Genomic DNA, 20704 nt, shown 5'->3' on the forward strand with positions numbered 1-20704 from the left:
GCAGCCCTGCCCTGTCCTCTCCCTGTGCCCATGACTCAATTCCCATGCAGTTTCTCCCCAAACCACCAGATCAGAACTTCCAGGTCTGTCTGTTGCAGATCTGGTGTCCCACACCTTGCAGCCCCGTGGCCCAGCCCGGTGCCCACCACACAACACTGTAATCACCTCCAGCAGTGCCAACTCCCTTCCACGCACCTGGAAAAACATCCGGAGCAACTCGTGGAGCTGCAGGGCTCCTTCCAACACCAGGAGCTCTGCCCGTGCTCCCCGGGGGCTGCTGCTCTGGGGAGCCACCATCATCCCAGCACTTCCCTGCTAGCAGAAGGTGACGTTGGTGAACATTTGGTCCCAAGTCCTGATCCAAGTCTGGCTTGCTCCCACACCAGCACCAGGGCTCCTTGTCTGCTCACAGTGAGCACCACCCAGGGCTGCCCTCTCTCCATCGAGCTGTTCAGGCAGAGCAGAACCTCCCCACCTCTCCCCACGAGTTCCTGCAGCATCATCATTACTCCTCTCCACTGGACAATGTCCAATCTCTGCTGCTGATCATTTGAAGCAACCAAAACCAGCACGAGGTGATAATGATGCTCTGGCAGCACTGATGATGACTCAGCTGGCCCCACATCCGCAGGTCAGGTTTGTGTAAGAACCTCATCTCCCCCGGGGTGGTGCAGTCCCACCACCGTGTCAGGAAGGGGAGGACAAGGGCTTCCTGGCTCACACACAGAGGGGGTGAGGACAGCAGACTGGAAAGGGCTGCTCCAGCCTCTGCTCACTGACAGCTCCAACGTCCTCTGCTCCGACTTCTGGGAACACAGACATGGAACCACCCTGAGAGCCCCTGCTTTGGGAAATCCTTCTTGGCTTTATCTTAAAGTCGTCCTGGAAGTACCAAGGGAAACTATCACCAGCAAAACAAGACATGTTCCACAGCCTAAGGAAAGGCTGCCTTGCTATCCAGCTGAGAAGACAGAAGAGCTTCTTGTTGACCATGACACAGGGCAGGATGATCCAGAAAATGACAGAGGACTCATTTTGACAATTCCACACACTAGAGGAGACAGAGAAACGCTGGAGTGCTCCCTTAACAATGACACTCCAGAGGGATGAGAGACGTGAAGGGGAAAAGTGAACTGGAACGGCAGTGTGTTTATTTTTTAGTGTTTAGTTTGGGTGCAGAAAATGACACCAGGAGTCCACAGGTGATGGGAGGACAAAGCCCAGCTCTGCCGCTGCCGTTTCTCGGGTCTCACGGTCACGGGGTGGGACAAGAGACGAGTCCCGGCCTGGGGAGCCAGGATGGCTTCAGAGCAGAGCCCGTGCACCGCTGCCCCAAGCTCTCGAGAGCTGCGGGTTTGCTTCTGTAGCGCTGTGTGCCCGCACACGTGTGAGCGGGACGGCCTCGCCAAGGCTGAGGCGGAACCCCCGCCATGACGGCGCACGGGGCAGCAGCCGCGGAGCGTTACGGCCGCAGTGTCCGCCGGACTCTCCCGCCGGGCGGTTCCCGTCCCCGGTTCCGCCGCCGTTGTGGGGGAGCCGGGGGGAGCGGGGAGCGGCCCAGCTCCCTCCTCCGGGCCGGGCCGCAGCAGCCTCCGGTCCCGTTACCCGGTGCGACCGCGCCCCGCCCGCCGGCCCCGCCGCCGTTGCCATGGCATCCGTCACTTCCGGCGCGCGGCCGGGGACGTCGCACTCCGATGACGCGTAGGCCCGGCGCTTCCGGCGGCGCGGGGCAGGAGCGGTCCCGGTCCCGGTCCCGGTCCCGGTCCCGGTCCCGGTATGGGCGCTGCCCGCGATGCCGAGCAGCAGCCGGGGCCACCGGGAGAGGAGGGCCCGGGCGGCGCCGAGGAGGAGCCGGTCAGCACGGTGAGGGGGGGCCGGGCCGGGGCGAGCCGGGCCGGGCCGGGGCGGGGCGGTCCGGGGCGGGCGGTGTCTGATGGAGTGTCCCGCAGAGCCCCTGGAACATCATGATCAAACACCGGCAGGTGCAGCGGCGCGGCCGGCGCTCCCAGATGACCACCAGGTACCGGCAGGCAGGGCTGGGGCTGGGGCTGGGGGGGCGGCAGTGGGGACGTGTGGGCCAGGCGGACCCAGCGGAGAGGCTGAAGACTCCGAGCAGCAGAACCGGGCCGGCCTGGGCACTGGGCTGGGGTGGCTCTGGGGCCAGGCTGGGGGTGGGAGGGTCCCGGGCCCCCCTTCCTGACGCCTCCACTTCCAGCTTCACTGACCCAGCTGTCTCCATGGACCTGCTGCGAGCCGTCCTGCAGCCCAGCATCAACGAGGAGATCCGGGGTGTCTTCAGCAAGTACATGGAGGTGCGAGCTGGGGGCACAGGCCCTGCTGCCCCCCTCACCGCGGGCCCAGCTCCCAGCTGTGCCAGTCTCCTGGGTGCTGCCCCAGCACTGGCTGCTCAGGCTCTGGCCCCTCCCGGGCTCTTCTCTCCAGTTTTTCCAGAAGGCAGCGATCAACGTGCGCAATAACGTGGGGGAGGAGGTGGACCCAGAGCAGCTCATCCAGGAGACGTGTCGGAGCTGCCTGGAGCAGGTGGGCACTGCCCAGAGGCTGTGCTCCCCCAGCAGAGCTGCAGCCCGTGGAGTGGAGCAGCCTGGAGGGGTCACATCCCTCTGAGTGGCTCTTCTGTCAGCCAGGGGGAAGGAAACATCTGCAGCCTGTGTGGTTGCTGTGCTTGGATTCCCTCTTGCTGGGAAGATGAGAGTAGAGAGGGACAGGCAGCTTGTGCTGCTGCTTCCCCCTGCTCTGATGGCACATGTTGCACAAAGAGATTGGCCTCTGACACTCATTGGAGAGTCCCACAGCACGGGGTGGGACTTTTATCTTTCACATCTTGCTTTTGTCCCAGGTGACCTGACCTTTTCATGCTCAGATTGTGCCTTTCTGTCTTGGTGCCCGTGGTGGCACTCTGAAAGCAGAGCTGTGATGCATGCACAAGAGGGGGGATTGTCCCTCTCTGGGCCTGGGATCAGGTGTCCCTTCACTCTCTCCCTGCAGGCCAAGCTGCTGTTCTCTGATGGCAAAAAGGTTGTTCCCAGGCTGCCCCATGAGCAGACAGCACCAAAGGTAAGAATTGGTTTTGTTGGAATGACTTGTAAGAGGCAGGAGGGGAGAGAGGAGGGATGGAGCTGGTTTGTTCTCTCCCTCCTGCCCAGCAGTGCAGGGGTGGGGTAGGAGCAGGCCCTGTGGGGGGGAATCCCAGGCACAGCTGTTGTTTGTTGGTGCTTCACAGAGGACGGGGGGGGTCAGGGTTCCCCTCTGTGCTCGAGCTCCCTGCTTTGAGCATGGAGAAGGGGTGAGCAGGCAGATGGATGTCTGGGGCACCACAGGCCCAGCTCAGCCATTGCCTTCCCCTGCAGCGTGCCCGGCAGGTGGATGAGGAGCTGCACCCTGTTCCCAAAAAGGTCAGAGGGTTTGTTTGGGAAGCCTCTTCCTCATTCCTCCTCTTCCTCATTCCTGGCCATTCCCAGTGTGAGCGTGTGCAAGGGCATGGGTGGCTTACAGAGGGTCTCTGGTGCCAGCCAGCATTTCCCCTCATGGTGGGGTGGGCAAGAAGAGGGTCGGCCCAGTGGGGTCACTGAGGGATTTCTTCCATGCAGAGGAAGGGGCGACCCCCAGGACAGAGTCTCTCAAATGACCGTGGGGTCTCGGGCATGGCTGCGTGAGTACGGGTCCTGGGCCTGAGCCCCCCTTGGGGAGGGTGGGGGGACATGGGGGAGCACAGAGACCCTGTGGGCTCCGTCCCCTCTGGCAGAGAGGAGAGGGGCAGAGGGGTGCCAGGGGAGGCCAGGGAGCAGTTGGGTTGAGCTGTTTCCCCTGTGAGATTTGAAGCAGGCCCAAGGAGGTGAAGAGGTCTGGGTGGGGCAGTGTGGGACACGAGGGGTGGTGGGGTCTGGGTGAGGGTCCAGAACAGGGCCGGGCAGGGTGGGAAGGGCTGTGGCTCAGTCCCTGCTGTGGGGAACTCAGTTCTCACTGCCTTCTCCTTCTCCACAGGTGGAAGCTCAAGGTCTCTGAGCCCGTGAGAAGGGATGGACCAAAGGTATTGGCCAGCCAATCCCACGGGGCTCCCCCTCTCCCCCCCTTCCTCCCACTGCTGAGGGCAGCGCTGGGCTGAGCTCTGCCCCCCCGGGGCCTGGCAGAGAAGCTGGAGGAGGAGCTGAGTGCATGGAGGCCTCTCTGGGGAGACCTGGGCAGAGCTGTAGTGTCCTGGAGGATCCCACGAGTGTTTCCCAGGAGGGAAAGGGCTTTGATCAGCCCCGACCTTCTGTGGGAGGTGTGAGGGTCACTCCCTGGCAGGCTGGGGGTGGTTTGAGGTTCCCTGTCAGAGCTGTGGCTCCTGGAGCAGGGGCTGGTGCTAGCTGCCTTTCTAATGCTGCCCCTTTTCCAATTGCTCTGTAGTGGGATCCATCCCGACTGACTGAAACCACAACCTTTGTGCTGGGATCTCGAGCAAACAAGTAAGGAGTGGCCCAGGGTGGTGTCCCCCGGCCAGAAGCCTGCATGGCTCCTCCTGTCACCTCCTGTCACCTTGCTTCTCTGCCTGGAAAGCAGCAGGAAGGGCCTGGGGAGAAGAGGGGGGGTCCTGGTGCCACCACCACCCACTGCACCACCGTAAACCCCTCCTCCCCATTGCTTTTTCAGAGCTCTCGGGATGGGAGGAACAAGAGGGCGGCTCTACATCAAGCATCCCCACCTCTTTAAGGTCAGCAGGACACGTCCTCCCCTGGGGTTTGCTCAGGAAGGGTGTCTGAGGGGCAGTGGGAGTGTGTTGGGGGGCACGCTGCCCCTCCTGGCCCCACGGTCACCGTTGTGGGGCAGACACACAGCCTGGCCAGGACAGCAGGACACGAGTGAGGGCCTGGGGCAGCTCCCAGGCGTGGGGTCTGCAGCAGGCAGAGCTGAGCCCCCTGGCAGCACCGTGGGGGTTGTAGCAGGGAGCCCCTCACCCCCGTTCAGCCAGGGCCTTGCTGCTCTGTTGCAGTACGCAGCTGACCCGCAGGATAAGCACTGGCTGGCAGAGCAGCAGCACATGAGGGCCACGGGGGGAAAGATGGTGAGTACAGCCCTGCTGGGCCAGCACCGGCCAGGAGCAGCGAGCCACGGGGCCAGCAGCACCCTGTGGGGTGGTGGCTTTGGCAGGAGGAGAGGCAGGGTGTGGGACAGGGGTCCTTCCACCCCCCTCGGGACTCAGGCACAGGCCAGGGGCACAGCTGGCTCCCACCACACTGGGTGGGCTGGGGGATGTGGTGCTGCCGGGGGGGTCGTGGCAGCCCTGAGGTGTCCCCCCCACCTTGTGCTGCAGGCTTACCTCCTCATTGAAGAGGACATTCGGGACTTGGCTGCCAGTGATGATTACAGGTGAGGATCCCGAGGGAGGTGCCAGGGGGGCTGCTGTGCCAGGGGGGCTGCCCAGGGGTCTCTGCCCTGCTGCAGGGGGACCCCGTTCTGGGGAGGGTTTGGTACTGGTTGGGGTGCAATGCTGGGGGCCCATGGTGAGTGCCAGGGTCCACAGTGGGTGCTGGAGGTTCGGGCTTAGCAATTGGTTGGGGATCTGCATTGGGTGTCAGGACCCCAGGTGAGTGCTGGGGGTCCGTGGCGGGGGTCTGGAGTCTCAGGTCAGGGCTGGGGGTCTGGTGGGTGTCAGAATCCATGGTGGGAGTCGGGGGGCCGTGGTGGGTGTCTGGGCTTTGGGCTCGGCGCTGGTTGGGGGTGCACGGCTGGGGCTCCCTGGTGGGCGCCGGACCGACCCCTCGTCTCACCGCCCCCTGCGCAGGGACTCGGTCGACTTGCGGCTGGAGGAGCTCCGGCCCTTCATCCCACCCGCCTGGATGACGGAGAAGATGCAGAAGCACATGGAGACGCTCCGGCGCGGGGGGGACGCGGCGCCGCCCTCCGAGGGTCCCGCTGAGCCCTGAGGGGCCGCTCCCCAGACCCCCCCAGACCCCCCAATAAAACCGCTTCGCACCCGCCCCGCCGCCTCCCGGGGGTCTCTGGCCCTTTAAGAGCCCGCGGGGATCCGTGGCTCCTCCCCTCGCGGCACTGTCCAATCGCGGCGCTGCGGCCGTGGTGCCATCGGCCAATCAGCGCCCGCCGGCAGTTACCGCGGCAGCCGCATCCCCGGCGAACGGTGATTGGCCAGCTCGAACGGAGCTGAGCTCTGATTGGTTGAGCGGCCGCACGTTGGGAACATTCAAACGGGGCGCGGAGCGGGCGGGGCCGCAGGGAGAGAGATCGAACCGGACCGAACCCGGAGTGACCTCGAACCTTCATCCAGGACCGGGAGAGCGCCCGGGACTGCCCTGGAAAGCAGCAGCGGAGCCCGCGTCCTGGTGGGAGCGAGGGAGCGGGAGCCCCGTCCTGCTCCCGTGAACCGGCGGCAGCGGAGGCGGCAGCGTCGCTCAGCGCCCCGGAGCCGCCATGGCCTCGCAGAACGCCGACCCCGCGGCCGTGCCCAGCGTAGCTGCCCGCAAAGCAGCTGAGGCGGGTTCCACGGCTGCCCGCGGCTCGGTGGGGAAGAGGTGAGCGGGGCCGGGGCCGGGGACCGGGGGCTGCCCCGCCGGGTCGGGCCTGGTCGGTAACGTGCGCTTCCCCCGCAGGCTGCAGCAGGAACTGATGGCGCTGATGGTGAGTGGGATCCCGGGGGGGTGTTGGGGATGGGCGCGGGCCGCCCTGACGACTGCTCCTCCCGGCCCAGATGTCCGGTGACAAAGGCATCTCCGCCTTCCCCGAGTCCGACAACCTCTTCAAGTGGATCGGGACCATCGATGGCGCCGCCGGCACGGTGAGTTCAGGGACCCTCTGGGGGGGACACCTGGGTTTCTACCCCTTTCCCCCGGGCTGTGTCCCCCCCCCTGACTCCTGTCCCCAGGCGTACGAGGAGCTGCGGTACCGGCTGTCACTGGAGTTCCCCCCCGGGTACCCCTACACGGCGCCCACTGTGCGGTTCCTAACTCCCTGCTACCACCCCAACGTGGACACACAGGGCAACATCTGCCTCGACATCCTCAAGGACAAATGGTCAGCTCTCTACGACGTCCGCACCATCCTGCTCTCCATCCAGAGCCTGTTGGCAGGTGGGGCCTGGCCTTGGGGGAGGGGGTCAGGGGGGCCCAGCACCCCTCCTTCTCCCCACCCACTGACCCAGCCCCTTTCCCTAGAGCCCAACACTGAGAGTCCCCTGAACACACACGCTGCCGAGCTGTGGAAGAACCAAACCGGTGAGTGCCTGGAGCACTCCCGCCTCTCGCCTTCCCTCTGGGGTGGACAGTAGTGCAGCTGCTGCATCCCACTGCCCCCGCCAGACCCTTAGCCTGTGTCCCCCCTCTCTCCTCAGCCTACAAGAAGTACGTGCTGGAGACGTACGCCAAGCAGGCCAAGAACCAGGAGACCTGACCCATGTCGTCACCCCTGTCATACTGGGGTCCTTGCCTACTCCCCCCAGCTGCTCCCCACAACATTCTGTACCATAGGCTATTTTTAAGTTAATTAAATCCGTCCCACGGTTAATGTATAAATAAATGCATGTTTATAACTTTTCTGCTGGGGTTTTGTGGCAGCTCAGCACCCCATGAGTGCTTGGAGGCAGTTTCTTGGTCAGCCTGGACTGAAGGACCACAAGTCCCTCTGTGAGTGGGCAGGAAGGGAGATACCCCCACGCCACGGGGCAATGGGGGTGCCTGGATAGTCCTGTTCCCTCCAGAGGGCGGGCTCAGCCCCCAGCATTGCTTGCCTCGACAGGGCGTACACAGGATCCCATCCCCTGGTGCCTGAGTGGGAACAGGGGGGTGCCAGCCCTGCTGCCTCTTCCCTGACCCCTCCTCACAGCATCCTGCAGCAGTGCCTGGTGCTGCTCCCCCCCCGAGTCACCCCTGCTGTGGTGCTGCCCATCCCTGCGGGCTGGGTGGCCTCCACTGCCCACAGTGGGATGTTGGCCCCACTTTCCATCTCCACCAGCGTGGCCCTCACCTGCTCAATCTCCTCCTCCAGCCGAGAGGTGGCTGGGGGCTGCACAGGGACACCCCCTCGCCTGCCCCCCAGCCCGGTGCGCAGTGGGGTCATGCCACCCCCCTGTCTGGAGAAGAGGTGGCAGAGGTGGTGGGCTCGGCAAAGGTCCTGCAGGAAGAGCTCCAGGGCGGAAAGGAAGAGCACCCAGAGCCGCTCCAGCTCCCGCCGCTCCTCGGAGGACGCCGCTGCCTGCTGCAGCCCCCCCCGCAGCGCCTGGCACAGCCCTGCAGGTTGGGGGACACTGAGCCAGGGAAGCCCCGGACACCCTCTGTTGCCTCCGCCCCCGCGGGTGTGGGGGGAGGGCTCCGGACCAGCAGCCCCCTTCTTACCGGCGCTGAGCTCCCGAACCTCCGCACTCCTCCTGCTCCGTTCCTCCCGCAGCCGGGGGCCGTCGGCGCTGCCCCCCAGCTGCAGCACCAGCTGCCTGTGCCCGGCTGTGGCCTTGCAGAGGGCAGCCTGGGTGGCTGCGCATGTCCCCGCTGTCCCCTGAACGTGGCTCGTGTCCCTTCTCCCCGGTGCCATTGCGCCCCGTGAGGATGGGGTAGGGTCAGACCCCTCCGTGGCCTCTGGCTCCCCGGGAGGCTCAGCTCCCCTGTGCCACACGGATGTGACCAGCTCTGAGCCGTGTCCCTGTATCCTGCTGGCTGCACGGTGTCGGCCCCGCTGTTTCTACGTATGCCGGGCGTTCCCTGGCCCCCCTTGTTCCCCCGACTGCACTCCTCCTCGGATGGAGAAGGTCAAGGAGCTGCTGTGAGGGCCGGAGGAGGAGCAGCTCTCCCGGGAGCTGCAGGGCACGCTGGCCAGGCAGAGAGGCTCTGTCACTGCCTTCAGCCCTCAGGGAGGAGGGGAATGCTGCCCCCCTCCTACAACCAGGTCCCCTGTGCCCTTCCGGGTGGGACACAGGGGTCCCGGTGTCGGGCAGGTGGTGTTGGTTCCCTGGATCTCCACTGGTCCCACGCCCCAGCCGCGGAGTGGGCAGGCGCGGCCCCCGAGAGTCCTGCCGGTTCCCGGAGCTGCATGCAGGAAGCCCTCGGGGCTGGGGCCGTGCTCCCTGGCTCGCTGCCGAGCGAACCGAACCGGCTGCTCCGCATGGAAACTCTGAGCTCAGGGCTGGCGCCCGCCCAGCAGCCCGTGGGAACTGCGGCCCCCGCACCCCCCAGCGCGGCCTGACCAGCGCCGGGTGCGGGGCAACCACCCGGACACGTCCCCATCCCCCTCCAGAGGGAGGAGCACAGGAGGCTCAGTGCTGTGGCCCCCTCCCCACAGTGAAACGCCCAGCTTGCAGCTCAAGCCTTTCCTCCTTTATTGAGGCTTTGGGTGAAACCACGCGTGACAGACGGGAGGAAAAGCTCGGCGGCTGATGAGGGGGTCAGACCAAGCCCCCGGCATGGGGCAGGGTCGTGGGCAGCCAGGGGCTGGGCGCTGCGGAGCTGCTGCTCCCTGGGTGGTGGTGGAGCGGGGCTGCGTGCAGCAGCTGGCCCGAGGAATGTCTGGTCCCTTACTGCACACCCTCCATCATCTTCAGGAACTCTGCAAGAGAGCAGGACGCTCAGCCCACGGCCTGGCACAGGCCTCACAGCTCCAGCAGTTGGCCGGGGCCATCACAATCACTCACCATCGAAGTCGATGCGGCCATCGTTGTTTTTGTCAGAGTCCTTCATCATATCTTCTATGTCCTCCTCAGTGACTTGCTCCCCAGTGGCCCTCAGGATCTCAGCCAGCTCCTCTGCATCGATGAAGCCATCTGCATTCCTGCAGGAGGGTGACACAGGATGTGGCCCCACTCTCTCCTCCCCGGGCAATGTGGGTGGCCACCCCCCCCACTCACCGGTCGAAGATGCGGAAGCAGTTGGCCAACTCCTCCTCAGATTTTCCCTTGGCATCCTCTTTCATCTGGCGCACCATCATCACCAGGAACTCTTCGAAGTCGATGGTGCCGCTGCCTGTGAGAGGGAAGCCACACGTGGGTCAGGCTGCTTGCCCAGCACCCAGCACCCACCACCCAGGGGCACTCACCATCCTCATCCACCTCCTCAATGATGGCATCCAGCTCCTCCTTGGTGGGGTTCTGGCCCAGCATCCTCATCACCGTCCCCAACTCCTTGGTGCTGATGTCTCCACCACCGTCCGCATCAAACATGTCGAAGGCGGCCTTGAACTCTGCAGGGAAGGAGGGGGTCAGGGACAAGGAGCGCATGGGATGGGGCTGGGGGAGGACCCCATAGCCCCCACACTCACCAGCAATCATCTCCTCGCTGAGGAAGGCTCGAGCTTCAGCCTGCTGGTCTGTCTGCAAGGCAAGGGAGACCCATCACCACCAGCACCCAGAGCTCCCCGCATGGTGCAGGGCTGCAAGATAACCCCCAAGACATGGCCCCCGGTGATCTCTGTGGTTCTGGTGCTGCCCAGGTGCCCATCAGGCGCTGCTCTGGGGGATCTGCCTGCTGGGGGCCTCCACGGTGCAGGGGCCACTGTCCCTGCCTGCAGCCTTGGTGTCCCAGGCACGCAGTACTATTTTGGGGCTCTCCTTGGATCCCCTTATAGGGAGCCATTAATCTGCAGCCACTGGCACCTGTTGTCCGATCGAGTTTCTCCTGGAAAAGGAGGGCTCCGTGGGCCTGCTTGGATCCGGTGCCATGTCTCATGACCCGGTGCTCAGCCTTCAGCTACCCCCTGCCACCACCACCTCTGCGCAGCCCTGAGTTCCAGCCGGGGCTGATCCAGGATCCCTGGACACCCCTTGGGCAGCCGAGCGGTCCTGCACCATCCCTGGGGACTGTCACCCCGCTGCCATCCACAGAGGCACCATGGCAGCCCAGATCCCCTGGGGACATGAGGTGACCAGCACCTCCTGCCCTGCTGATTCTCGCCCCAGCACATGGCACGTGGCACGTGGCACGCATTGTGTGGCACACGGCAGCATGGGGTCTCTTACCATTGAAGCCATTGCTGCTGCTTCCCTCCCCGAGGGAGTCACCACCTCCTGCAGCAGAAGTCCCCGGGAGCTCCCTGGTGTCCCTGGCACCCCAATTTGTAGTGTCCCCACCGCCTGGCTTGTCGCCAGCAGCTGGCCCTTGGTCCCTGCAGCCTATCAGCTTCTCAGTGTAAATCCAGCCCCACTCATTGGCAAGGGGGACATTTTACCTATTTTAGCCAAGGCGTTATTGGCCAAGAGCTGGGGATGTAAGGTGGAGCTGAAGCCGGCATAGAAATTCAAGCCCTCTGGGGAGGGACGGCAGAGCCCTGGCAGGAGGATGGCTCTGCCCCCCTGCAGCAGCCCCATCTCAGCAAGGAGGGGGTTAAAAATAGCCCTGGAGTCCCAGACAGGGGGGAGAGGGGCAGGGGCCCTGCATGGAGCCCTGGGTATGGAATACCCTCCCTCACCTCTGCAGCAGCTCAGGACCTCCAGTGCTCCTCTCCCCCCCCCCATTTTCTGCTGGGTTGGTCCAGGGCAGAGCTGTGCTGCAGCACCCCACCCCAGATGAGGAGCTCAGCCCCATTGAGGTGTGGGGTTCTGGGCCCAAAGGGAACCATGCTGCCCCATGCTGCCCAGAGAGTGAGAAATCTGTTTGGGTTCCTCCTTGAAGGCTCTCTCTTCCTACATCAGAGCACATGCCAGCTGCTTTCCCAGGAGCCAGCTGGGGCTAGTGGCTCCACAGAAGTGGTGGCCAAGTGGCCCATGCCTCATGGTGCTCTGAGGGGGTGTCACAGGGGTACAGGTCTGCAGTCACAGGCTGACAACACCCTGTCCTGCAAGAGCCCTCCACCAGGGACATCAAGGGGACCCCCTGGCTCCTGGCTTTCCCAGCACCCCCATTCTCATTTAAAGCCCCCCCTGGCACTGGGTGCAGATGTCTCCCAAACCCACCCATACCCAGGGGGGCTCAGGGGTCCCTGTCCAAGCCCAGACAGGGTGCGGGGTGTGAGAGCAGGGCACAGTGAGTGAGTGGGCTGGAGCGATGGCAGCAGCTGGGCTGGTTCCTCGGTATTAATAGACATTCCTGAGAAAACGTCGAGGAGGGAATGAGCATGGAGCTAAATAAGGCCAAGGAGAGGGCAGTGGTGCACCAGGGCAGGCCAGGGATGTCTGGGGGATCTGCAACAGAGCGGGGTCGGGAGCCTGGTTGTGGGGTATGGGGATACCAGGGTGTTGGTGTACTGAGATGCGGGGGTTCTGCAGCAGCAGGGGCTTGGAGTATCAGGATACCAGGAGGTATTTGGGGGTTATCGGGGTACCAGGGTGTCAGGGTACCCAGGTACCAGGATATGGGGGCATCAGGGTGTTGAAATACCACAGTATTGGGGTACCGCGGTACCAGGACCCTGGGAGTCCCCACTGCCAGGCACTGGGTGACGGGCTCCTGGGGCATGGCCAGGATAGCTCTGGCAGGGGTCACCAGGAGGGATGTCCGGGTGGAATGGAGCGGGGCTGCCCGGCGCTGTCCGGTTCCTCCCGGAGCAACAGCCCTGCCCGGATCCCGACCCCGCCGCCCCGATCCGGGTTCCCGGCGGAGGCGGAGCCGCGCGGGGAGGATCCCGGGACGAGCCGCGGCCATCGCTGGGCACCGCCCGGCCCGGCCCGGCTCGGTACGGAGCAAGCGGCACCGCCCGCCGCTGGACGCGGCTGCGCTGGGACGGGGCGCGGGGCTCGGGGGGGGCCCGGGGCTGCACCGCGGGGTTGTCCCGGGTGTCCCACGGTGAGCAGCCCCCGGCCCCTGCCCGACCCGCCGGTCCTGACCGTCCTTGGGCAGCCGGTCCTGCCGGGATGGCCGCCCGCATCCTGCACCGGCTGCGGCACGCGTTGGGCGGCGAAGGCGGCCGGGAGGAGCGGGAACACGGAGGCTCCGAGGCTGAGGACTGCCCGGAGAGCTCCGAGCTGGAGGACGACACGGAGGGGCTGTCGACACGCCTCAGCGGCACCCTGAGCTTCACGAGCCACGAGGAGGAGGAGGATGAAGAGGAAGGTGCTGGAGAGGAGCTGGGGGAACAGCCGCAGCCGATCGGGGCAGCAGCCGGTGCTGAGGATGGAGGCAGGTGCTGGGGGACCAGGATGGGTGCAGCATCCCGGGGGGGACCCAGGCGCTGGCAGGGGTCCCCATGCCCCGTGGCGGGTGGGCTGACATCCCCTCCCGATGCAGAGTGCGGCGGTGGCAGTCTCCTGACCCGGCAGCTGCAGGAGCTGTGGCGGCGGTCGCGGGGCAGCCTGGCACCGCAGCGGTTGCTCTTCGAGGTCACCAGTGCCAGCGTGGTCAGCGAGCGCTCCTCCAAGTACGTGGTGAGTGAGCGCGGTGGGATCGGGCCCTGCAGCCCTGGGGTGGGGGTTCCCCGGGGCTGGCGCTTATTTCTCTCTGTCTTTCCCCGTGCTGCCCGGATGGTGCCGGCGGCTCAGATGAGCCTCAGGTAACTCTCGCCGGTGGATGCTGGGGTGCGGCGGCCCAGCCCATTCCCCCCTCGCCTGGCAGACCCTCTGCAGCCCCGCGCTGGCTCTGCTCTAACACCACCACGGCACCGCCACTGACGCCCGGTTCCTCCCACAGCTCTACACCATCTACCTGATCCGCTCTGGCCAGTTCGACAAGGCCCCCGCCACCATCACCCGGCGCTACTCGGACTTTGAGCGGCTGAACCACCGCCTGCGCTGCCGCTTCGGCTGTGACATGGCCGGTGTCGCCTTCCCCAGGAAGAGGCTGCGCCGGAACTTCACCGCCGAGACCATCGCCAAGCGGAGCCGAGCCTTCGAGCAGTTTCTGTCCCACCTGCACTCCATCGCCGAGATCCGACGCTCTCCTGAGTTCCTCGAGTTCTTCTTCCTGCAGGACCTGCGTGCCGCGCAGCGCCTGACCTGCACCGGGATGTACCGGGAGGCCCTTGCCACCTGGGCCAATGCCTACCGGCTGCAGGACCGGCTGGGGGTCTACGGTTCTGGCCGCTTCCTTCTGACGCTGGCGGGGTTGGCTGTGTGCCACCAGGAGCTGGACCAGCTTGGGGAGGCCCATGGCTGCTGCGAGCAGGCACTGGAGCTGCTGGAGGCCCAGGGCAGCCACCCGCTGCTGGGGCCCTTCCTGCAGGCACACATCCACCTGGCCTGGAAGGTGGGCAAGGACAAGCGGCGCTCGGAGGCCCGGCTGCAGGACTTGCAGGAGGCTGGGCCACCCCTGCAGCAGCAGCCCACCCTGAAGGAGTGTCTGATCAAGGAGCCGCTGGAGTGAGCGCCCTGTGGGGCAGGGGGCTGTTGGGGGCTCGTCCCCAGGCAGTAGGGAGTAGTGCTGTGGGTGGGGACAGGGCAGGAAGCAGGGTGGCACAGCATGGGAGGTGCCACCAAAATGCACTTTCTGTGGTTGGTCGGCCCGGTGGGGCTGGGTGCTCATGGGTGCTCACCACCTGCTCTGCCCCCACTGTAGGGGCTGCGAGAGCAGACTGGGACAGACTGACACCGCATAAGGGAACGGGAGGGCTTCTGGCAGAGCCCAGGGTGCTTGCCAGGAGCTTCCCATAAAGCTCACGTAACACTAAAAATGACTTTATTGATTAAAGTCTGGGTAGGAGCGTAGGCACCAGCTGGGTGTGGTCAGCGTCACAGCCCCAGGGCTGTGCTGCCTCCTGCCCCTGAGTGCTATGGAGCTGCCCTGGCTCCCTCCCTGGCTGCCAGGGGCTGGGCCCCTTCCCCAGCGCACCCCAGAGAGCCAGAGGAGCAGTGGTGGGCACAAGGAGGGCAGAAGTGAGAAGGGGAAGTTGCGTGTGCCACTGAAGCACTTTCTTGTCCTGATGTGGCTGACTGCGTGCAGAGCTGCCCCGGGTGCTCCTGGCTCCCTCAGGCAAGGACAGTGCCAGTGACAGTGCCCAGGGGACAAAGTCCAAGAGAAGGAGCCCAGCAGTTCACTCCATGGCTTTATTGAAGGCAGGTGAAAGGTGTCTGATTGCAGTGTGTGGCGATGTGCTGTACAGCTGGCAGTCAGTCACAGCAGCTGCCCCTGTGTGTCCCCATCCCCATGGCGCTGGATCCACCCTTGTCTCTTTCAAGGCGTCTTCCTGCCTTTCATCTGCTTTTGGTCCTGGGATCCCTCCTCGGTGTTTTCCAGCCCACAGGAACACAAGCCACAAGCTACAGCTTGCTCTGGTTTGGCGTTTGGTCCACTCGGATGACTCCTTCCTGTGCACAGGTGACAGCCAGGACCCCATCCCTGCGCCACAGCCGTCCCTGCACCAGTCCCCGGCACCCACCTGCAGAGAGGGGCAGGCAGATAGTGACCCACCACACCCAGGGCTGTCCCTTGCCATGCAGGTCCCTGGGGAAGGTGGCAGGGACTCACCAGCCCAGGGGCTCTCACACTCGTACAGCATCCAGTGGTCCGCTCGGAAGGGCGTGTGGAACCACATAGAGTGGTCAAGGGACACCATGAACTTGATGTGGTACTGCCGGTGCGGGAGCAGGGCTGTGCCCAGGAAGGCGTAGTCGGAGATGTAAGCGGCCACGCAGCAGTGCACCTTCATGTCAGTCTCTCCTGCAAAGTGACTGCCGCTGCTGGGAGCGGCCATGGGACGAGCCTGGGGCTGCAGCATCAGGCAGAGTCCCAGGAGCTCAGCATCCTGTGGGATCAGCCCCTGGCAGAGCCGAGGTGCCCTTTCAGACCCACTCCCCTCACTGTGCCCCCTGGGAAAGCCCACCACAGCTCAGCATGGCACATGGGGATCCCTCCGTGCTCCAGCACCTTTTCAGCCTTGAGATCTCAGGCTTCCCCGCAGGCTCAAGGCACAGAGGGTGCCTGAGCCATGACCCCTTGGCCCCCTCCATTGCTCTGTGGCATGAGCTTGAGCCCAGCCCTTGGCTCCCGAGGGAGCTGCATGTCCATCCTAGCAGGACCCACCTATGTAGCCTCGTGCTCGGACCCAGAAGAGCTGCTTTGGCTCCTGCGGCTCAGAGCCAAATATATCTGGTGGGTTCACAGGCTTGATATCAATTGGCACGTCTTCAGCTTGAATCTTGTTGAGATGCTTTCGGTACCTCTCTGCCAAGTTTGGATTCCTGTAGGCCAGCGCGGAGGTTAATGCTGGGAAGGCCAAGGACACATCTGTGCAGCCCCGGGGCTGAAGCTGCACAGAAAAGCAGGAGGGTCATGGCTACTACCCCATCCCTCCTCTCCACTCCTCTCCTGGTGTATTTGGGAACTCCTCAGGCCCCGATCCTCTCCCACCTCCCCCTGTGCCTCCATAAGCCTCCACCACAGAGCCGTCCCCAGGGAGCCCGTTCCACCTCACTCACTGCAGGAACTTCTGGATGAGCTCCTCTTGCGTCAGCAGCTCCTCCGGGGGTGGCACAGCTGGCATGGTGAACTGGTGCTGCACAGGGCTCCCCTGGGAGAGCTGGAAGGAGGCCTGGCAGGTGAAGATCGGCTTTCCATGCTGGATGGCCTTCACGGAACGGACAGAGAAGCTCTTCCCTGTACGAGTGCGCTCCACCTCGTACAACACTGGCACCTTGGGGTCCCCTGCGGCCGAACAGGGCGTTCTGCTGTGAGACTGCTACCCGCCACAGAGGGGCCCTGTCCTGCAGGCTGCGCACAGCGCTGAGCCGCTGAGCCCTGCACCGGCAGCATCACCAGGCTCTGCGGGCCTGGGGCCGGGACGGCGGCACCTCCTCACCCCGGATTACCCAGCCCCTCAGCCGCCGATGCACCACCTAGCCTCGGTCCCGCCGTAAGCCCTGGGGACCGCGGCCCTGGTGCCCCACCTCGCAGCCCAGTCCCGGTCCCGGCCCACCTGTCCGCACGAAATAGCAGTGCAGCGAGTGGACCTGCTCGTCGCGGCTAACGGCGCGGGCGGCTGCCACCAGGGCTTGCCCCACGATCTGCCCGCCGAAGAGACGCTGCGTGGCGGGCACCCAGTGGTGCCGGCCCCTGCGGGGGAAAGGCAGCGGCCGTGAAGGCGGCGGCCGTGAGGGCGGCGAAGGCGGCGGGGAGGGGGTCCCGGTGGCCCGGCGCACCTGAAGAGGTCGACCTCCAGCCGCTCCAGGTTCAACACGCTGGTGATCAGCACGCTGCGCAGGTCCCCGGTAGGCGGCCGCCCCGTCCCCGTTCCCGTTCCCGTTCCCGTCCCCGTCCCCGTTCCCGTCCCCGTCCCCGTCCCGCCGCCAGTCCCGCCGCCCCCAGCCGCCGCCATCTCCTCAGCGGCCCTGACAGCAGCAACAAGGGGGCGGGGCGGGGCGGGCACCGCGTGCTGATTGGACCGCGGAGCCCTGGGGCAGCGGGTGTGGCAGGAAGCGCAGCGCTGGCAGGCTCCAATCCGGACAGAACGCCTTTGATTGGCCATCTCCCGAGTGTGGGCGGTGCTTCAGGGTACGCACTGAAGGGGCGGGGCGGGACCGGCGAGTGGCAGCTGATTCGACCGCCGAGCCGAGCCAGGGAGGGGTCACGGAAAGCGCTGCGCTGGTTGGCTCATTACCACCCGGTCTGGACGCCGCTGATTGGCCACATCCCGGTGTGGGCGGTGTCCCCGTCCTTTAAATTCAGGAGGCGGTGCCGTTCTCCAGGAGAGATGGGTCTGCCTGGTCTGCCGGGTCTGCGGCGGGGTTCGGGCGCTGTTCGGTGCCGGGGTTCGGGCGGGATTCGGGCGCTGTTCGGAGCCAGGGGCAGCGCTGCCGGTGTGAGTTTTATCCCCGCCTCGGGCGGCGCAGCAACCGGTGGCCGCCATGGGCCGGCACCGGCGGAGGGCGCTGAGCGCTGCCCGGCATCACAGCGAGCCCCGCCATGGTGGGGCCTGGTGCCACCCGACGCCTTGACTCAGATCCATAGGTACCGGGTGCTGGATGAGGAGATCTGGGCCACCCACCGGGAGAGGAGCCGGGGGGGGCAGCGGGGACGTGGAGATGGTCACCCGGGCGCTGGGCCAGGTGTTCAGTGCTGGGTGCGCTCTGGAGAGCTGCCTGCCCTCCCTAGCCCAGCACTCTTAGTGTGTTTCTAAGAGCCCTCCTGGTACCACAGCATGCTCAGCTTCCCATCCAGATCACCCAGAGCCTGCCCACGTCAGCTCTGCTGTGCGAGGTTAAACTGAGAATCATAGAATCACAGAATTAGCCGGGTTGGAAGGGACCTCAGAGATCATCTAGTCCAACCCTTGACCCAGCGCAGCAGTTGCTAGACCATGGCACTGAGTGCCACATCCAGTCTTTTTTTAAATGTCTCCAGGGACGGAGAATCTACCACCTCACCAGGCAGTCCATTCCATAGCCTGATCACCCTCTCCGTGAAGAAATTCTTTCTAATATCTAACCTAAACCTCCCCTGGCACAACTTAAGACTGTGTCCTCTTGTCTTGTTGAAGGTCGTCTGTGAAAAGAGTCCAGTTCCCACCTCGCTACAGCCTCCTTTCAGGTAGTTGTAGACAGCAATGAGGTCTCCCCTGAGCCTCCTCTTCTTCAGGCTGAACACCCCCAGCTCTCTCAGCCTCTCCTCATAGGGCCTGTGCTCCAGTCCCTTCACCAGCCTGGTTGCCCTCCTTTGGACCTGTTCCAGGACCTCTACATCCTTCTTAAACTGAGGGGCCCAGAACTGGACACTGTACTCGAGGTGTGGCCTAACCAGCGCTGAGTACAGGGGCAGAATCACCTCCCTGGACCTGCTGGTGACACTGTTTCTGATCCAGGCCAGGATGCCATTGGCCTTCTTGGCCACCTGGGCACACTGCTGGCTCATGTTCAGTTTCTTGTCAATGCAGACTCCCAGGTCCCTTTCTGCCTGGCTGCTCTCCAGCCACTCTGTGCCCAGCCTGGAGCTCCCCATGGGGTTGTTGTGGCCAAAGTGCAGGACCCGGCACTTGGCCTTGTTGAACCTCATCCCGCTGGAATCGGCCCAGCTCTCTAGTCTGTCCAGGTCCCTCTGCAGAGCCCTCCTGCCTTCGAGTTGGTCCACACTTCCTCCCAGCTTGGTGGCCCCCCCACAGTGGCAGATCAGTAGCAGTGTATACAAGTAGCATTCCTCACAACTGTGGTTGTCCTCCAGAGTCCACCAGCAGCTCCTCAGCTCCCTGTAGTTCTTCAACCTGACACCCCTCAAGCTCTTCTCCTCCAGAGCAGGCCCCCATGCCCTCAGTCCTTGCTCAGATCCTTCATCTGCAGCTGAACTGCAAGCCACAGAAGTCCCAGAGAGTGACAGTGAGGAGGAGGTTTAACAAAGGACGGAAGAGTGCATCAAGCAGTCTGTGATTGACCTCTGCAGGGAGTCCACGGCCAGGCTGTGGCTGAGTGAGTTTGCCGAGCTGCAGCAGTCCGTGCAGGTGATCAGCAGAGGGGGCGATGCTCTCGGCATGCAGGTTCTGGAGGATGCCGCAGGGTGGACCTGAAAGGCCTGAACAGCTGCACTTGCTGCTTCAGCTCCTCACCCACAGCAGTGAGGAAGAGTTTGGGTGTAGGTACAGGACCCTGCAGGTGTTGGCAGACAGCTGGATTGATCCATATGTGGAGGTGAAGCTCTAGCCTGGAGTGGGTCCCTCTTTGTTCTGTGTACCAGCCCTGGCAGTTCCTCACCCCAACAGTGTCCCCTCAGCCTGTCCCTCCCTTGGGGCTTGGCATGGACAGGGCAGTTTGGGCTCTTTATCTGCTGAGCGTGCGTCTCCTCCAGCCCGGGGCAGCTGAGGAGCCAGATGGGGAACGTGAGATGGCACTGGAATGGGTAACCGGCCACTGACCTGGCTCTGGAGACGTGGCTGGCAGCCAGCCGCGGGTGGTGTGGCGTGGGAGGTGATGGTATAATGGCATGTGACACAATTACTTGATCTGTGGCCAGCACCCACAGGTTCTGCCAGCATCCAGCTGTGATGTGTTGTGCAACAGAGCAATAAATCGGCCTGTTATTGCTTGGGAGATGCTTCTGTCTCTGCAGCAGCTGTGGCTGGATGGGATGTGGGGCTCGCTCGGCCCTTAAGGGCACTTCCAGGGGGTTGGCTCCCTGTCCCCCCCCCCGCGGTCTGATGGTCGGGTGGCCGCAGATCCAGAGGGCGGCAGTCTCTGCTGCTGGCAGTGATCCTGAGCGGAGGAGTTGTTTGTCTGGTTGTGTCAGCTGCTCTCCATTCCTCAGAAAGGGGAACCCGCCCTCCCCGTCAACAACCCATGCAGGGGGAGGCGGGGGGATGCTGTGGGTCACAGCCACCCAAACAAAGCTGCGGCAAGGAAGGGAGCAAAGGACCCACACACGCGGGGTGGGGGAGGAAAAGCACTCACAGGAGCAAAGAGCTCCAGCCCTCAGGCATCAGTCCTGATGGGCAAACGCCCCATCCCCCCTCTCCAGGAGAGCAGCTCCAACACCCATCATGTGGGGACATGGTGGGGGATGTCACAGGTCCTGCTCACCACTGTGGTCCAGTTGCTGTCCATGTTCTCTCGGTCGGCACTGCCTTTGTTAACGCTTTGGTTTTGGCAGTCGGGGTGTGGCAGGAGCAGGATGGAGTGTGGTTGGGGATTTCCTCTCGAGAGAGGGGTTTTGTAACATTATCTGATACTATCAAATCTCTGACTAAATATAGCGTGGAGTTTCCTAAAACTTTTCTGTGAATTTGGGGGCTGCCTGTGTCACCCTCAGCCATGCCTGGGGGCTCTGCTTGACAGTCCCTCCCCATCTCTGTTCCTGGTACATATGGATACCACATTTTAAGAGGGATCTTCTCTCTGGCCCGTGCTCAGCACAGCTCTGAGCTTGCCTCC

The 20704-nt window shown here is 64.2% G+C and overlaps 6 protein-coding genes across 11 annotated transcripts; 3 read left to right on the forward strand and 3 right to left on the reverse strand.

Annotated features, from left to right (window-relative positions):
* Positions 1-1729: 1729 nt before the first annotated feature.
* DNTTIP1 (deoxynucleotidyltransferase terminal interacting protein 1) lies at positions 1730-5978 on the forward strand. Of its 4 annotated transcripts, none has more exons than XM_030463202.1 (13): positions 1730-1863; positions 1950-2020; positions 2216-2312; positions 2443-2541; positions 3007-3075; positions 3369-3413; positions 3609-3670; positions 4003-4048; positions 4408-4466; positions 4651-4711; positions 4991-5062; positions 5312-5367; positions 5783-5978. In XM_030463202.1, the coding sequence occupies exons 1-13, from the start codon at positions 1777-1779 to the stop codon at positions 5922-5924; spliced, it is 966 nt and encodes a 321-aa protein (XP_030319062.1). In that variant the 5' UTR covers positions 1730-1776; the 3' UTR covers positions 5925-5978. The 4 variants fall into 4 exon arrangements, with proteins under 4 accessions (XP_030319062.1, XP_030319063.1, XP_030319065.1 ...); XM_030463203.1 differs by having other exon boundaries at positions 1730-1854; XM_030463205.1 differs by lacking the exon at positions 4991-5062.
* Positions 5979-6263: 285 nt separating this feature from the next.
* Positions 6264-7530, forward strand: UBE2C (ubiquitin conjugating enzyme E2 C). The gene is made up of 6 exons (XM_030463208.1): positions 6264-6527; positions 6606-6633; positions 6704-6790; positions 6878-7082; positions 7167-7226; positions 7343-7530. Exons 1-6 carry the CDS (start codon positions 6427-6429, stop codon positions 7399-7401), a joined length of 540 nt encoding a protein of 179 aa, XP_030319068.1. The 5' UTR covers positions 6264-6426; the 3' UTR covers positions 7402-7530.
* A 36-nt stretch (positions 7531-7566) lies between these two features.
* On the reverse strand, positions 7567-8652 carry LOC103532170 (regulator of G-protein signaling 9-binding protein-like). Its single transcript, XM_030463206.1, has 2 exons — positions 8343-8652; positions 7567-8237 (listed from the first exon to the last, which is right to left on the reverse strand). The coding sequence occupies exons 1-2, from the start codon at positions 8533-8535 to the stop codon at positions 7828-7830; spliced, it is 603 nt and encodes a 200-aa protein (XP_030319066.1). The 5' UTR covers positions 8536-8652; the 3' UTR covers positions 7567-7827.
* Positions 8653-9292: 640 nt separating this feature from the next.
* Positions 9293-10999, reverse strand: TNNC2 (troponin C2, fast skeletal type). The gene is made up of 6 exons (XM_030462939.1): positions 10949-10999; positions 10252-10303; positions 10030-10173; positions 9842-9956; positions 9629-9765; positions 9293-9543 (listed from the first exon to the last, which is right to left on the reverse strand). The coding sequence occupies exons 1-6, from the start codon at positions 10958-10960 to the stop codon at positions 9512-9514; spliced, it is 492 nt and encodes a 163-aa protein (XP_030318799.1). The 5' UTR covers positions 10961-10999; the 3' UTR covers positions 9293-9511.
* Positions 11000-12631: 1632 nt separating this feature from the next.
* SNX21 (sorting nexin family member 21) lies at positions 12632-14529 on the forward strand. 2 transcript variants are annotated; one of them, XM_030463125.1, is made up of 3 exons: positions 12634-13043; positions 13152-13288; positions 13551-14529. In XM_030463125.1, the coding sequence occupies exons 1-3, from the start codon at positions 12779-12781 to the stop codon at positions 14220-14222; spliced, it is 1074 nt and encodes a 357-aa protein (XP_030318985.1). In that variant the 5' UTR covers positions 12634-12778; the 3' UTR covers positions 14223-14529. The 2 variants fall into 2 exon arrangements, with proteins under 2 accessions (XP_030318984.1, XP_030318985.1); XM_030463124.1 differs by having other exon boundaries at positions 12632-13288.
* A 359-nt stretch (positions 14530-14888) lies between these two features.
* On the reverse strand, positions 14889-17534 carry ACOT8 (acyl-CoA thioesterase 8). Of its 2 annotated transcripts, none has more exons than XM_030463127.1 (7): positions 17122-17534; positions 16994-17085; positions 16771-16907; positions 16274-16499; positions 15879-16036; positions 15324-15446; positions 14889-15234 (listed from the first exon to the last, which is right to left on the reverse strand). In XM_030463127.1, the coding sequence occupies exons 1-7, from the start codon at positions 17317-17319 to the stop codon at positions 15116-15118; spliced, it is 1053 nt and encodes a 350-aa protein (XP_030318987.1). In that variant the 5' UTR covers positions 17320-17534; the 3' UTR covers positions 14889-15115. The 2 variants fall into 2 exon arrangements, with proteins under 2 accessions (XP_030318987.1, XP_030318986.1); XM_030463126.1 differs by having other exon boundaries at positions 15324-15515; positions 17122-17530.
* Between the last annotated feature and the right edge of the window lie 3170 nt (positions 17535-20704).

Source organism: Calypte anna, chromosome 20 (genome assembly GCF_003957555.1).
Source record: "Calypte anna isolate BGI_N300 chromosome 20, bCalAnn1_v1.p, whole genome shotgun sequence".
Taxonomy (NCBI): Eukaryota; Metazoa; Chordata; class Aves; order Apodiformes; family Trochilidae; genus Calypte; species Calypte anna.